This window comes from Anser anser (assembly GCF_964211835.1).
Source record: "Anser anser genome assembly, chromosome: 3".
NCBI lineage: Eukaryota > Metazoa > Chordata > Aves > Anseriformes > Anatidae > Anser > Anser anser.
The window spans coordinates 83095767-83113710 of record NC_139722.1 but is presented as its reverse complement, the minus strand read 5'-3'; the positions used below and the strand labels follow the sequence as shown (position 1 = coordinate 83113710).

The following is a 17944-nucleotide window of genomic DNA, read 5'->3' as shown; positions in this document are numbered from 1 at the left end:
ATGTATTTAAATAGATTCAGTAAAAGTGGCAGCCAAAACTTGGTGATAGTTTTAAATAAAAGCTTATGGGAATAATATAGAATTCAGTACAATTCAAAGATATTTTTTCCCCTAAAATTCCACTTTTTCTTCTGATTCACTTCTACTTACATCCAAAGGAGGAAAAGTACCTCTGAAATTGATCTTCCAATGATATTTTCAAAAAGTCAGACACATTCCAAGCTATCAAAAGTCACTCTTACAAAGACAGATATTAAATAGCTCATTTATCATATGATTTCCTCATTTTCAAATACAACTATAGCTGGCTCCCATCACTGGTAGACATTTAAATAAGAAAAATGAAACGTTACTTAGGAGTAAACTAGTATCAAATCCTGGGGACAGTATTAGTACTACTGAGGTTATCAAGATGACTGTTTTATAGAAGCAATTTAATATATTCAGGTATTCAGGCTACTCAACACGCAAATGATAGCATTTGTAATATACAAAAGCACTTCCTGAACCAGTTCACACAGACCTAGATGTTATTCTCAGGAAATGTCAGGAAATCTTTAGTTCCAGTCTTGTCCAGTTTAAATAACCCCCTTTAAGGATATATTGAGCAGTGCCTGCCTAATGTACCAGCTCATAAGACAGCATGGTTCCCTATGGGTCTAACATTTACTCAAAACAAAAATCCTCATTACAGAATGGAACCTGTGATAATACAGTGATAGGAGTTATTCTCTAAAAAGCAGGTCTTGCTAAGCATCATTGCCAGTGTAACACCTCTAAATATTCTGTTTCTATTAGAGAAATAGCTATTTGGAGAAAGGCTGTCTTGGCTTGAAACAAGAAAATGCTAATAACAATGCCACTCAGTGAGGAAGATGGTCTTAATTTCTCTGTCCCTTAAATTACACATGAAAAAAAAAATTAACCCACAACTTCTAGATTGATAAAAAGAGAACCTTAAAGCTTGCACTAGCCATTTTTCTAGAATTATGTAAGAGACTCTGGTATAACTGCGGTCCCAAATTTTTTGGGAGCTTTTGTGAAGTTCCTTGGAGTTTGAGCCTATTTATTCATAGCAACGGGAATGCAGAAGACGAAAAGCGTTATTCCCTAAAGCACTTGAGACAAAGCTGAGAGCTAGCAGCCACTCAGTTCCAGTTCCAACCATATCACTGACTCATTGTGTGGGTTTGGGATAGCTTGCTGTCTCCTGGCCCCAATCCTGCAAGAAGATTCAATTGGTTGGACAGACCCTCAATAAAGCCAATACAACCTATACTTATGCTTTTTCAGCAAGAGATGTCATTAGGAAAGCAAAAAGGTAGCACATCAAAGTCTTATTACTAGGAGGCTTAGTTTATGACCAAGTTGTAACTGGAAGCCGAGAATACTGTACAAATATACAGCTGTATATATAAAAGCCAGCAAATTGGTGAAATACATAGACAAAGGCAGTCATTAGCCTTCTGCAACACTAAGTCATAAACCTGAGCTGGTTTCAGTTTCTGCAGTGCACAAGTAAATTTTCCAAAGACCAACCATTAAGCTTAATAATTATTTTATTAAAGATTAAAATAGTCTAATCTTTCCAGAACAGAAGAATATATTTTGATATGAACATCAATACCATTTAAACTCCAAGATCTAGAAAAACAGATAAAGGGTTCTCTCTGAGATAAAGACAATAGTCTCAATTCAGTTCGAAAATATTATCTAATTGCCACTGGCAATGCTTCTCAACTTCTTAGGTTTTCTCCACTGCTCCTGAATGATTCTTCATCTTTCTGACTATCAAATTCACAAGATTTGGGCAAAAATACCTTGCTTCTGTCAACTCATTATTAGTTCAAGTCCTGTTTTTACTGTAGCAAATTCCCGCATATCCTCCTCTTGCTCAGACCTTTCCTGCACTACTTCCCACTGACTTCAGTGTGGGTATGCAAGGCAATAATCTAAGACCAAGATGTGCAAAAATTGTGTGAACTCCAGCTGTTATATTAGGAAGACTGGCTTAACTATTCATCTATAGTCAGTTGCTAGAGCTTCACGAAGAGGTTCATGGATCTAATTCAGTGTTGGGAAAAGGGAAGGGGATGTTTTGAGAAAACACAAGAGAAATCTGTGCTCCTCCCAACAGCCACAAAAAGGGAAAAAAATGCAGACAATGACATACTTCCAGGCTCCAGGCCAAAGTGACGCTGCTGCTCTACCAATGTTGAGAACAAAGCACTCAGAGCATGAAACAGTTAACAAGACATTCCTAGGAAAGGAGCAGGGATTCAATTGTCAGGGTCTGTGTGGAACGGTAGGCTGCCACTTAGGGGGGCTGTGGAAAAAAAGAGTCTGAGGAAGGTGGGTGTTCCTCAGCGCCTGAGAATTATGACCCTTAGGCAAAGGCAGGCATGTGTATAGATTGATTTATTGTTTTGAAGATCTGTTTCTACTTAAACTATTTAGTTCTATGCAACGAATACATTCTGTTATAGAGGTTGTTTGGTCCCTTTATAGAGCTATTGCTCTCAAGTGCAACCAAATATTCAGTTAGAAGTGGGACAGTAACTCCAGGCATGATCAGAGAACGGGTGAGAGAGGGAGGTGCTAAGGGAGCCTAACAGGGTCAGGGGAGGTTCAGGTTGGATATTAGCAAAACATTCTTTACTGAGAGGGTGGTCAGGCAATGGAACAGGCTCCCCAGGGAAGTGGTCACAGCAATGAGTCTGCCAAAGTTCAAGCAGCGTTTGGACAACGCTCTCAGAAAAATGGCTTGATTTTTGGGTGGTCCTGTGTGGAGCCAGGAGTAGCTGGACTCAATGATTCTTGTGGGCCCCTTCCAACTCAGGATATTCTAAGATTTTATGAACTGGCACACAGAGTGCTCTTGAAGAAGCCAGGAGGCACAGTTAACATGGTGTGATGGGAATTATTCACAAGCTTACAGTGTGCTACGATGCTTTGCTAGGCTGATTACATCTTGACAAATCATCTCACTTCATACTTTTCAATTGTTTCTCAAACTCACTTTATTTCAGTAAACTGTCTTTGGCTCATTTGCTATCAAGCTGTCCCAACTCATGCCAATCTTGGCTTAAAAGCGAGCGTATCAGTTTGACAAGAAAGATAGAATCAGCTGCATTACCTTTACCAATTTTTACTTGTTTCTTTTCCCAAGTCATTTCTTGGGAATCCAGAGGGACCTGGATGGGCTTGAGAGGTGGTCCTGTGAGAACCTCATGAGGTTCAACAAGGCCAAGTGCAAAGTTCTGCACCTGTGTCAGGGCAATCCCAAGCACAAATACAGGCTGGACAGAGAATGGATTGAGAGCAGCCTTGATAAAAAGGAGTTGAGGGTGTTCATCGATAAGAAGCTCAAAACGAGCCAGCGATGTGTGCCCGCAACCCAGAAAGCCAATTGTATTGTGGGCTGCATCAGAAGAAGTGTGGTCAGCAGGTCAAGGCAGATGCTTCTCCTTCTCTACCCAGCTCTCATGAGACGTCACCTAGAGTGCCGCATTCATCTCTGGGGCCCCAACATAAGAAGGATTTGGACCTGTAGGAGTGAGTCCAGAGGAGGGCCACCAGGATGATCAATGTGCTGGAGCACCTCTCCTATGAAGACAAGCTAAGGGAGCTTTTTCAGCCTGGAGAAGTGAAGGCTCCTGAGAGACCTTATAGCATCCTTCCAAGTACCTAAAGGGGGCCTACAAGAAAGCTTGAAGAAAGACTCTTCATCAGGGATTGAAGTGATAGGACAAGGAGCAATGACGTTAAACCAAAAGAGGGTAGATTTAGATTAGATGTAAGGAAGACATTACTTATTGTGAGAACTGTGAGACACTGGAACAAGTTGCCTAGAGAAGTTATGGCCAGGTTTTCTCAAGGCCAGGGTTGGATGGGGCTTTGAACAACCTGGTCTAGTGGAAGGTGTCCATGCCAGTGAGGGTGGGGTTGGAACTAGATGATCATTTAGGGTCCCTTCCAACCCAAACCATTCTATGATTCTTGTTTTTGCCTTAATAAGGACATAATCTTAACAAAACAAAATGAAAATAATCTTCTCAGTCTAGACAACCAGAGAGTTGCTTAACTCTATGTAGCAATCTGAAGAGCAGGGGTATTAACAGCAGTGGACGCAACATCAGGCCCAGGGCAGATTTCATGAATGCATAAGAATGTTCAGAACTTGTATCTGGACAAATATATGTCCTTGAATATTAATTAAGTTTATCTAAAATATTGCTTTCATTATTTCAGAAAGGATAATCTTCTGAAAAGCCCCAACAATAAGAAAACAGGTAGGGAACATACAGTAGTAAGCAATTAGTTTAAAACGAACAAGAGAATGAACAGCTAGACACCTACAGAGCCCAAGAATTAACATCTCAAATGCAACCACTTAGAAACATTCAGAGACTCTAACAAGCATTACCCATAACAAAGTAGTTTCTTTTTTCCACCAAAACGAAAACACCCTTCTACAGCACTTTCACCTTCTTATACCTTGTATTTATTGTGAGACAAACTTACATAAACTATGGTTAAGTTTAAAGACTCTGTGAGATGAATATGCAATTTACACTTTGGCTTGTATACAGGAAAAAGGAACCAGATGTCCTTACAAACCCAAAAGACAGAGTAGCTTTATCTACCTTCTAGACCAAAAGCCAGCCTGGCCACAATCTTATCAAGGCTTAGAGAACTTCTGTCATCATTCAATCCATTGAGAAGGGGAGCCACTTTCCTGCCACTAAATATTAATAATTTTGTCTGAAGTATCTGTGGCAGACAGATTAATTTCTTACTGGCTCCATCTAGGCTTGGTAGCCTTACACTTCACTAGCAAGTACTATGACATGACAAATGTAAGCACAGTGAGAAGGCTGGAATGTTATATGCCTTAGATAGTAGAGCTGTTCACAAAAACTTCCACGATAAACTCACAGAGACATTACTTTTACAGTTTGACAGTGTAGTTCATGAAACCCAGAAGAAATTTTTCTGCAGATATACTGCATTTTCTAACAAAGCAAAAGCTGACTCCAATATTCCTTATATTCCTAAACATTTATTATCAGATAAATAAAAGGTGTTTTGCATGCCAAAATACTTTACATAGGTTAGTCCGCACTGGAGATAACTTTTACATAATAATAACAACACCTTTACAAATAATTAAAAGAAAAATCCCCTGCAAAAATATCAAGTGCCAGATGTCCTTAAGATATCAAGAACAGTAAACTTTAAAAATGTTTATTGGAAAACTCTTCCAAGAGCAATGGGCCTAGATTTTTTTCTTTGACTCAGTCACTAAAAAATTAGAATGACTTTTTGGTAAGGAGTTTCTCTTCAGTAAAAAAAAATAAAAATAAATAATAATTAATAATAATAATAAAAATTAGAGTAACTGTTAGGGAAAATTACAATTCCCAACATAAAAGTATAGTAAAAAAATGTAGAGCTTTTACTTTCAATCCAATAGTATTGAAGTGATGACATAGATATGATTCAGTAACTGACTGCAAAGACTTTATACAGATAAGAAGCACATTTTAACATACCTGGTCCCATCAAACTGACTGATGAAACCTAACCTCTGCCTACCAAGAAAGAGATTCTGTATTAGACTATCCTGACATCCCTCCCAGCTCTTTGCCCGGCTGCTTCAAGGACCATGGGGTAGACAATGGCTGGTTGAAAGATGCAGTGATTGATCATACTTTGGCTCAGAGGACCAAAGAAAAATAGATTAAAATGTTTTAATTTGGCCACTTAACACAGAGAGTAACCTGCAGTGGGACCCAGATTACGATCCCTCCTTAGTTAACTGTGTAGAACAGATTTTTGGGAATACATCTTATATTTTCTTCCATGTGCATCATGTTAAAGTGGCCTAAAACATGAGGCTTTGAAGCCAAATGAATTGAAAACGAGACCTTCCAATTTGAAGTCCTACTGCTATCCACAACACACTTCATAACACTCTGAAATAATTTCAGTTTGGAGGTATTGTTTTGTGGAAGTGAAGTCTTTCTAATTTGGCTTGACAGGGATGAAATGAATGTTGAAGTATCTTATTAACCTATGGAAAAGAACTATTTGGTTTTTACTCATTTCTATCTGGCAACAATATTTTTGGTGATCTAGATGACTGTTCTTATCTGTGCAGAAATAAACACATGCATAAATGCAAAAAAAATGATACTTTATTAAAATCCATGTTTTAAAGATGATAACTTTAGTATTAAAGGAAATTTCATCTTGAAAATGTAATAACACAAAAAATAAAGTCTTAAGGATATCTATAATTCTAATAAAATGTGAAGAGGCATATGACCACTTAAATACCTATTTCCTGACTTCTGCCATCAAATTCATGTATTTTTCTTGTCAAAGTGGCCAATATTACAGATTATACCTATCTACCTTCAGGCAAGATGGAAATCACTTTCCTCCAGAATTTGCATATGAAAATCGAGGTTGCTCTAAGAAAAGTTAGTCATCACCTTCCAATGTTTTTCTTGGAACTGAAGCAAAGATTGCTCTCAAAGAAGCTGGCTGCATTCTGGACTACTTGGTTAGGAAACTCAACAGCATATAAGACAAGAGAACAAGACTGGAGGTGAAGTAAAACCAGCAACATAATGAGCAAGCAAAAAGAAACGAAACTCAGGAATGAACAGAAACGTGAAACCATGTGTTTGCTCTAAAACACTGAAGCAGTAAATGGGGTAAAAAGAAGGAAAAAATTGCAATGTGTAAAAAAGAATGAGAAAAGTCTTGGTGAATAGATTATATGGAGAAGGAGACCATCTTAAAGAGGATATGGTGACATACCTTGTGCAGATGAGTAGCTATGTTGGGTACACTGGGCCATACATATATTATAGGATTGACAGTACAAGCAAATATGAGAAATGAGTAAAAAGAAGAGATCACTAGAAAGAAAATAAAGTTAGAAGTCAGCTGGAGAACCACAGAATTAGAGATATCCAGTGCAGAAGGCAGGAAAATAAGATGCCTCCAACCTTGCTGTATCAGCTAACAAGACTCGTATCAAAAGTTGCCTATTCATAATTATATACTGACATCAAAACAACTGCTGAAACAGCAAGGTTCTTCCCAAAAATGTAAAAACACAGACTGTTCCTTCTACTTATGCCATAACACATGCATGCAGCCATGCACTTATACTTAATGGATGTTGTCATTATGACAGCTGCATGCACTGGTTTGGCAAAATGTCTCAGTATAAAGGAATATAACATCTTCAGTAGATAGAGACCAGTCTGGGTTGTGGTAGGTTTTAAGTCATTGCAAGTGCCTTGAACTTTTGGGGACTAATATTTTAATGCCAAATGCTTTTTTTTTTTTTTTGGTAAAACATTATGATATTTTAATGCACCTCAAATACCAGCGTAATCACTTTGCCTGGGAATGAAAACACTTTACAGGTATTGAAATTGTAGCACTTCTTGTCCCAAAAAAAAAATCTGTTTAAAACTTTTAGTGGTGCAATTTTTCACTAATCTCCAAGTATCTATTGATTATGTTGGGTTGATTTTTTATTTTTTTTTTAAACCACAGGCAGTCATTCTCTCTTTCAAGAACTAAGCAAACATGAAAGGGCTTCAAAATCTGAAAAGATCACCATGGGGTAGGAACCACAGTATCACCATTTGACTATATCCTCAACTGTAACACCCAATCTGATATTAGAGCCATGAAAACAAGTGGTAAACTTCATTATGAGATGATGAATGGTATCTGCCTCCTTTTATGCGCAACATATACTAGAATGCAATGCAAAATGCCTGCATGACACTACATCACCAAGTAAATAAAGAGACTGCTGAAAAATGCTTCTGCTGATTACTTGGGGGCATTCTAGAATCTGGCCTGATGAAAGTCACAACACTTGAGAGATCAGAGACTTCGATTTTTTTTTTATACTAGATCTTTCATTTTGTTCAAGCTTACAGTTGATACACAATGGTTCGTTTACAATTTCAAATAGAAATATTTGTTCCAGTGTTATAACACACTTTGGGGGGGGAGAACAGGACTTAAGGTTTTTAAAAGTAATTTCTACCAGAGATCCAGCTTGAGAAATGTATCTCAAAATTTTTATTTTTCACAAACTTTTCCTTCAAAAGCAATGCTAAAAATGAAAGTTAATGCTCTCGTCCCCTAACCAAAAAAACCTGATGTTTTCATTGAAAAAAAGTACTAATTGCCAGAAGTGCACAAGGAAGAAAAAGAAATACTGAAATATTGAGCAATATGTCTCAGCTGGACACCAAACTGTCTCTTTGTGAGGCACTGCCTCAAAGGATTCTTCCTAGCTTCTGAATCTTTGCTGTATTTGACTTCTTTCAAGTATGTTTTCCAATGTCTATAATTTAACACAGTATTTTCTGATCAGAAAGCTATTTTAATCAAGTTAAAATTTTGAAATACTCTCAGAAACTGAGGAACATTTTAATTGTTCAATTCAAAGACACATAAGCTGAATACTGTTTTGAAATGTTATTATAACTACCCATTGTTAAACAAAGCCTAGCAGCATGCAGCCCAGTTGATTAGATAGAAATAAGGAGAGTGAAATTCAAGTTCCCAAGCCAGAAAACATGTCTGCTTACTAACATTATGCTAGGATCTTTTAGTTTGTATCACAACAGCATGCCAAGCAAAATGTGACCCCATTGAACACACTCTGCGTTTCCATCATTTTCCTCTCGTATTTCCAGTCTCTATACATTTTTTCTACTCTTTTCTTCCATTTCCACATTTCTTTGCAAGTACATTTTCCCATGTCCCCGGATTTCTCACTCTCAAGTCTGACTCACTGGTTCCTATTATAAGCGTTAACAAAATATCCCTTAAATTACCCTGAGAGGACATTGCTTGCGCTATGGGATTTAATGCCCTCCTCTGCAAGCAGAAGTGGCAGCTTACCAATATGCTCCTCACTGTGCAACGTACAGATATCCAATGCCAGATTTTAAATTGCTCAACAGCAAGTTTTAAATCATCCTGCCAAGGAGTCTGTAGGGAGACATACCAGTCTTTCTGCAGAGAGAGATCAATGAGCTGTGGAGACATGCTGGCCAGGAATCTCCCTTTCATCTAGATATACACAGTGTGACACACCAGGTGCCAGCTTAACTGCTATTCTTACGGGAATGGGCAACTTTTACATTTGAGAGACAAGTGCTTTTTTTTTTATTATAGATTATTTTTAATGTGTCAAAGATTTATCGTGGGAGTTAAAGGGTTGAAGCCAAAAGATATTCTCTAGCTTAGTGTGATGCAAGATAACAGGGACTTACAGAATTTTACCATCATGTTGATCCTGCTCATGAACTCTCTTCTGCTGGCATCCCTGACAAAGTTATTCTCCGTTCAGTGACATGCCTTTTCATAAAGGCAAGGGTCAGTGTGAGTCCATGAGCAATATTTACCTTATGCACATACTTAAAAGGTATCTATATCTGCCCGTGTCCCCCTCTACTTTTTTCTTCCTGTCTAGAAATTCAAGTTTAATTCCCCTATTTATGTAAATCTTTGCAAGTTGGCACAGGCCATGGCATGGCAAACATAGTCTGAAGAAACTGACACTTAGGGCAGGAGTGGGCAAACGAGTGTCAGTATCCCTCTTGCACCCTGAGAAAGGGAAGGTGGATCTGTGGCCTTGTAAAAATGCTTCTGCTTTGATCTGTTTCTACTAAGCTCTGAACCTGCATCTAAGGTCTAATGATATTAACCTCTGACAACAATGGAACTTTTCTTTGTTCCAACTTCATTTAAACATAAAAGTTCTTAAAAGACTGTCTGCTTTTTTGTTACTGTCATAAACCAGGATGTGTACCCCATCTGTAAAGAAAAGATGAAGTTACAGTCCTAATGATGCTTGTTGCTGTCCACATCCAATGAGTTTTTTTTCAAAATAATTGTATTTTTAGCTACCAAGGATTTGCAAACTCTATATTTACACAGCAGCTGTTTCACCTTCCCCCCTTCCCCTCCCTCCTATTCTTTTAATTGATCATAACTTTTCAAGACTTCCTTCTGCAGAGGTTTAATAGGTGTTGCCTCATGGGCTCTTGTACCTTTTCAGTCCTAGGACAGGCTGTTTTTTCCTCGTTCCTAAGAAAGCAGTAGGGTCTGGGCCTGTAGGCCTTTGCTGGACATCAAGAAAAACTAAAATATTTCTTTCTCCAGTGCTAGGCTGGAATAACAAATTTAATGCTGAATATCTTTACCTCAGAAATATGAAGAAACCAAGATAAAAAGGAGAACAAAGACAGAAATTTATGAGAAAAAGGTTAAGATATTAACTTTGTCAGTTTGCATGAGACACCTACTCTCTCTACAGGAGAAAAATATGAATTTCAAGAGTGGTGGTGTGACTCCTTAAGAGTTTTCCTAAGGTGAGGCTTTTGTATAATTGTCACTGCAGTTGTGCATTATCTGACAGTATACATTCAGAGGTGTATATATATACATCTCAGGGTATTTAGAAACTGAATTAAATGTGTAGGTTATGAGGATGCTGAATAAGCATAAGAAGTTTGTAAGGTTCAAAACCATATTTTTTTTTCAAAGAGCATTGAAAAGGAATTAGGCAATATGTCAGCTCTTCTTGGCTTTCTTGCTGATCACATATAAAGTGCAAGCTACACTGTCAGATACCATTCAGGAGTTTTCAAAGTACAAATACAAAGCATATCCTACCAGTGACAATTTAGAAATATAATGAAAGGACAATAAGGCCAAAATTTAAGGACCCAAACCAGGCCTCACTGAGTTTTTGTTTGTTTGCTGTAAGTTGCTTAATGAGAAAAAAACTTATATTACATTTAAAATTTTCATTTAAAGGTGTTTAGCATCACAAATTTAGCCTAAAATATTTTTTAGAAATTTATAAATAATCCAGATAACAATTTTGATTGGAATGCTCCAGTTAGACTTTACAGAGTGACTACAAAAAATGGTATGGTTAGGAAAACCTTTTGGCAGACTTATTATTTCACTGTAATTTTCAGGTGCATTTTTCTTTTTATTGCTACTGTATTTTAACAGTTAATCACGCATAATTTTCTCTACAGCTGGTATTTTCCAGTTCTGCTTTATTTCATCTGACAGAATTGAGCAAAAGCAGTAGAAAACTTTGGAAAAATTAATTTGTTTTTAACCTCATACCATTTTTCTTCTTTTTTTTTTTCCTCATCTTCTTCTAAAGAAATATGAAGTCTGACACTTCAGTGTTTATCTTTTACATATAAATGCCTGGGAAACCAATATACAATGTAAAATGCTGACTGAAAAGTGTTTAAAAAAAGAATTGACTCACTGGTAACAAAAAGTTGTACCACCTTAGGAAACATCATCTATGAAAAGCCTTTGAGTAAATTATTGTAAAACAGTGTGGCTCATCTTTGCAGAGACTAAATAAGAAACAGTCAATATTAACAAGTAATTCCTTTCCCTACACAGTCTATATGTAAACTGAGATATAAAATATTTTAGAAACAATACCCAAACTATTCTAGAAACATAGTATAAAGGTTTATTAAACTAAATAACAAAGTAGTGGAAGAAAAGGGGAAAAAAAGTAAGGAAGATGATTAACCCAAAAAAAAGAAAATAGAATAAATTTATACTTTTTATAAATAACGATCATAATGAAAGTATGCTACATGAGGCAACAGCCTGGGAAATAATCCACCAAAGGTGGCAATACTTAAAAAGTCTCACCATAAATGTGACTTGATTTTTTCCACCAATGAAAAAGCACAGAAAGTTACTTTGATGATTAATGGTCTAGCCTGCTCTTCACCTTTAGCAACAGAAAATAATGCAACTTATCTTATTCAGACAGGAAGAATTAACAACGGTTCATTGACAAGACACTTAACAGGAAATTCTCACCTTCCTGAGGGTTAATGACATTTTAATCCAGGATCAGGATTGCATCCCTCAAATTTTACTGCTGAGACATCCATATATTCTAGTCACCAGCCACTTGAATGTACAAACTATCCCTAGCATTCGATGGACATAGGCCATCACAAACTAAAGATTTCTATTAAACACTTTAAAATGTATTACACTAAATTCCATGCTATGTCCTAAACAAACAAACAAACAAAAAATCCAAAACATTCATTCAAGAATATAAACTGAAGAGTTAAAAGCCAGTTTCTTGATTTTTTATTTATATTTTTTGTTAATTCCAATGGCAACAGGCATATTTCTGTCACCTCAGCATCTCTCCATACAGGCTGAGATTTTCAAAATCACCATGATTATGTGTTGTATGTTCTTACACCTTTTAGCAACACTTAATATTCTGTTAAGATTTTTCTCCTCTTGAAATTTCAATACTCATAAACCTTCATATCACAGCATCCTTCCTATCAATAAGAACAGTGGAAGTATCAGGTCAGGCAAACAGTCTAAAGGACAACTTCAGATATCAGGCTGAACTATGATGGCACGCAAAATATTTTCCACAGAAAGGCTTTGATAAGACAGTTGTTTATCAAATGGAGATACTTCATTTGGGGGGAAAAAAATGTACTACCTGGAAGATATTTACTCTTACTGTCAATTAGGACAAAATATTTTACTACCTAAAAGGCAATGAAGAGCACTAAAACAGCACTGTGCCAAACTTTTCTGAGGTGAGCACAGACAGCAAAGGTTTCCAAACACTAAACCCTGCCTCAGCTGAACAAACAGAGTTTACAAAGTGGAAGATTGAAACTTGATGAGACATGTCAACACCTACATAAATAAATAAATAAAAATCTATCTTTGATTTTCAGGATGGATCATTCTCAGTTTTAATTTCAGTGACTTCCTGGTTTGCAGCTACACAGTCCTGCCTGCACCCCTGCGAAAATCTCCTCCATCCCATCTGCTCTGAGCCTCGGCCTCTTTGCTGTTCTTTCCAGAATATCCCAGTTTCCTTTCCCACTGTAGGCCCTTTTTCAGTGTCCTTTCATTCCCCGTCACATCCTCAACCTAAAGACATTCTGTAGGCAAACATGTTCAGTTCCTTTCAGATTAAAAGGCACCCTTGGCCTAGAAGGGACCAACTTAGCAGACACTTTTTCCCTGCTGCTTCAACACATCCTCTTAGTGTATTCATACATGGAACTGAAACAAAAAATTAAATGATTGTATCACAATACTATTCTTAGCTTCAGAAGTATATGAAAAATAGGAGAAAAAATGGTTAGTTAATTTCTTTTACTTAATTTCTTTTACAGCAAATTATTTTTTAGAGAGAATATTCAGGGGAGCTTTGGAGTGTTTATGTTTGGTTCTAGAATAACAACCTAGTACTTTGGAAAACAAAAGGGCAGTTTTTTAAATACTGTTCTATAGAGATAATACAAAATGAAATTAAGCTGTATTAAGTTGGCAACTAAGTCTTTGCACGGGAGATTGAAGATAATATTTAGCTGTCAAGTCAATTCTGAAGAGATGTACTTATTTACTTAAAATTAAGTCAGTCAGTAAAGTGAAATATATCCCCAGATTACTGCTGTATTGCACTAATATTTGTACCATGCTCTTGCAATAGGAACAGATTTTTTTTTTTTTTTTTTTTAACTGAGACAGTACTTATTCCAAAATGTATCAACTTACACTAAATATATACGGTATATATGACATTGATCATATAAGTGCCTAAGGAAAGTTAACAATGATTTCCAAAGCCAGATGTCTGTGACATTTACTCAGGGTGAGTATTCTTGAAGAAGAGACCTATTCTTATACAATTACCAAAATAGGGACTGATACCAATCATTTAAAGAACCTAAAGCTTTGGTCCTGTTAATGTTAAGGCACAGAAGTAGCTTCATTATCTGTACACTGAGATCACTCAAGTTGCTAACAGATGTAGAATTATGTAACCATGTTTACAGTTTTCGTGTTTGTATTTAATTTGTCCTTATATGACATTTATTACTTTTTAAACAACTAATTAATTCTTGGCATCATATTTATAAACAAAGAATTACCACAATGTAATATCTGCGTGCAGATGAAAGCAAACTTCATAGCTCTTCTAATACATGGAAGAGACATTATGGTTAAAGAATTAAGATTGTAATTTTGAAAAATTATGTCATATATACCACAAGGCACATGTCTGTGGGGTTGTGATTTGGAATATGGTTCAGTTTGATTTTTTTTTCTCAAGGTGGGATCAATAGACCTTTTCTTCTCTCTTTCTGCTTCCCCTCCTTTTTCCCCGACTTCATTGGACAAATATTTACAACATGTCATATCTTGATGCCTTGACTTGTTTTCAGTAAATACACGAATGGGAAATCTTTTTATCAACTTTCAGACCTGAAACAATTTTCCTATTGCTTGGATTCATAGAGGCATAGAAGTTACGTGTTCTACTAAAAAAGTCATTCACATAGCTGACCTGCAAAAACTTTAGCACAACTTGATATTAATGTCCCATTCAAAAATTATGACGACTAGGGAAAAAAAAAAAAAGACTGAGAAATTCCCAGTGCTAATGAAGTGAGGGTGACTGGTTTCTGTGCAATTGCTCTTAATAACATTCTCTGAGAAAAGCCTTTGAACAAACAAACAAATGTACCTTTCCTGAAGAATAAGTTTGTTTTCCTTCTTCCAGAAGTCTTTGAAGTCGGAGCTAAATTCATGCCAAATACTGAAGAAAGAATGCGGGGACACCTCTTTCTCTCCCATTTTTGGTTTCATACAGAAATATGTTGCAGTTTCCAAAAAGCTGCCAAAAAAAAAGAAAAATGACAAATGTGTCAATGATACCCACTGATATAGATTTTTTTTTCCTACTTAACACTGACATGGCATTTAATTATCTTTGGTAGCAAATCTAAAATATAAGAATAAAAAACAACAGTTCTCAGCTCTTAGTATACAGATAAATACATAATACGATCCTTCAGCAAAGTTAGGATCTGGCATTTATCACAGGATCACAGGTTCCGTTTTTGACCAAAGTATTTTCCATTTCAAAAGCTAAAATTAGTGCACTCTCCAGAGCCCTGCATATCCAGACATCCACACCTGACAGTGCTTTACTGTTGTGTTTAATGCAATTTTCAGAAATCATAATGTCTATACAGACTGAAAATGAAGTTGTTAAAGTTCTGTTAAACCTACACTACAATAAATTGGGATAGATGCATTAGATGGGAGCATACACAAAAATATTAAGATTCCCACCTGGGCACAAGAAGAAATAATGCAATGAAAAACTAAGCCAGGAGCAACTATGCTAGAAAACAAGTATCTATCATTCTACCAGAACAATCTGCCATTTGCCTCTGAACACAGCAATTAAATTTAACACATTTCTGAATTTGAATTGCTTTTATTTCAGATTTAAGAACATGTAGAAATATTATATTGAATTATATAGTTTTTGAGGTAATTCCTCCCTAATTGGTTCATTAACTATTATTCCATTTCATTTTTGAGGTAAAGTTCTGTAAATACTGGAGCTTTTAAGAACATATTTCTCATCTGAAGCTTAACACCGAAGCCTCTAAAGAACCAGTTATTTCATGATAAATTCTCTGGAAAGCTGTCTCTTGAAATATAATTCTGGATGCTTTGCTCATTGATCTAGTGCTACTCCATTACCCCTATGAAAACTTATATATAAAGTTATATATATATATATATAAAATATATATCACAGTTTTAAATATTTTAATCTTAGGAAAAAAAATACAATTCCAGTTCAATGGATGGAAATGTCATTTTAGCCACAGACGTTGCATCTTTCTACACGGACTATTGTATCGTAAAGTATTTAATGGTCACAGATTTAATCATTCAGAATGGTCGGCCTCACAAAGTCTCTGAGAAGCAGTTTTTCCTATTTCTCAAAATTCAACATATATGTAAAAGATCCTATTTCTGAATAAGAAAAAGGGCTACAGCTAAAAAAATAGTATCTGTTTACCAAATTCTATACACTTTTTCTCTTAACATATATATATATATATATATATATTCCATCTGCTGAAGTAAAATGAAGCTGTAGAGAAGATCGAAGACGTTGCACGTAAAACATTAAGGACAAAAACATTCTCACTTTTACATCTATTGTACTGATACTCAAATGCCACATCTCAGCACACCATTTCTTCAGCTCCCACAGTTAACCTACCATAGCAGTATGTTCTGTGACAGCACTTGGTTAATCAGTAGAATATCTGTTTTGTATTTCTCTACTCCCCCCCCCCCCCCCAAAAAAAAAAAATGATTTATAGATGATTAAACTACAAAATCCCATTCTACTTGCCTTACTTGACATTTTTTCTCACAGGTTTATACGGGGTAAATATTTATCATGTATCCTATGATCCCATAGAACTACTTATAAAGAATATCCCTGACATACATCAGTCAACTGAATTGCTGCATTGTATTTTCAGAAGTTTTGCCTTATTTTGTTTTATTTTTTTTTTAATGTTTTCAACTTTTTGAAAGACTAGAGCAGATGTGTATCTGGGAGATCTTTTTGGTTTTCCTCCCAGTCTTCTCCCCTGATTTCTAGATATGGAGCTTGTTACTGGGGGAAGTCACATAAAAGGCTCCTGTGATTTTTCAGAATGAAGTGGCAACATTTTTTGAAGGAACTTGAGGAATACAGTAAGAGAGAGAAATCTATAGGCATCAGCTGAGTCAATGGCTTATTTTTAAGGAAGCTGTCTGAATGAAGGTCATTAGAATATATAGAATATATAGAATATATATATATATTCTGCTATATATAGAATATAGCAGAATATATAGAATATAGAAAGACCAGAAATTAAAATAAGATGCCTTGACCTGAGAAATCTCTCTTCAAACTGTTCTGCAAATGACAAAATGACAAAGAAACAGACAGTAAATGTCTGTCCTAAGTAATGCTTTTAAATTTGAGGTAACGAGCTAGAATTCCCTTACAGGAAAACATCCCACAAAACAGGAAGCCAAGACAGAGTGAAATTCATATTGTAGAGGAGCATGCTCAAGAAAAAGTTGATGACTAACACAACCAGCACTAACATTTACTGAAGACCAACTGGATAGCCAATGTTTTTTCTCTGATGACTGAAAATCTCCCTGAGGACTGCTTGTACAACTAGTACAACCTTATGCACACATACAGCTGTGGCTAACACCTGTAACTTCATTTCTAGGCATATTGACAGAAATACTCAGCCAGTTTGCTTGCCTCCTTGGCAGTTTTTTTGGAGGTAAGGGAAATAAGCTGTTTGCGAGATATGGAACAGCAGCAAGGTAGCAGGCTGTCATTTTTAATGCGTCGCACCTTTCTGATAACTGTTAACAATGTACAAGGTATCAGCTGCAACAGACTCCAGAGCACAAATCTCCATGAATCAAATTTTTTTTTTATACTTGCATATCTAGCTGTCAAAACAGTTCCTGTGTGTATATATATATATGTACACACATTTCAGCTGCAGGGCTCACCCCTTATTTAGTAATTAATAGTCTCAGAGTGCATTTAGAAGGTATATAGAAACCTGTTTGCTATACTCTTGATGCTGTCATTTTTGTACTACAAGACAAAGTGGCGTAATTCACAGATGAAAGAGAAAGCAAATAAAGTGAATCCAAATGCATCAAATAATAAAACACACAACAATAAATCCTCTTATTATCATGCTCTATAAATATCTGATTTGGAAATGTTTACATACATCAAACTAGATATGTCTCAAAGCTGAATCCAGGAGGAGACGCACATTTCAAATACAAAGAGAAATTTGGATGACATTTTCATAACCCTAAGAATAGGTACTATTCAAATCTCAGCCAGGCAGCAAACACATTTTCTCTGGTGCTTTTCTGTGGGGGAACCCATTCAAATTTTCCTGTTGATCCTTCAGCAGATTTGGAAACAAGA

General features: G+C 36.1%; 1 protein-coding gene across 6 annotated transcripts in view; it reads right to left on the bottom strand.

Moving 5' to 3' along the window:
• Positions 1–17944, bottom strand: part of FMN2 (formin 2) — a 202216-nt gene that overhangs the window by 8139 nt on the left and 176133 nt on the right. For all 6 annotated transcript variants that reach the window (XM_083831936.1, XM_083831934.1, XM_083831935.1 and 3 more), the window contains one exon: positions 14630–14779. In XM_083831936.1, coding sequence (XP_083688062.1) covers positions 14630–14779 — 150 coding nt within the window. The remainder of the gene's footprint in view (positions 1–14629; positions 14780–17944) is intronic.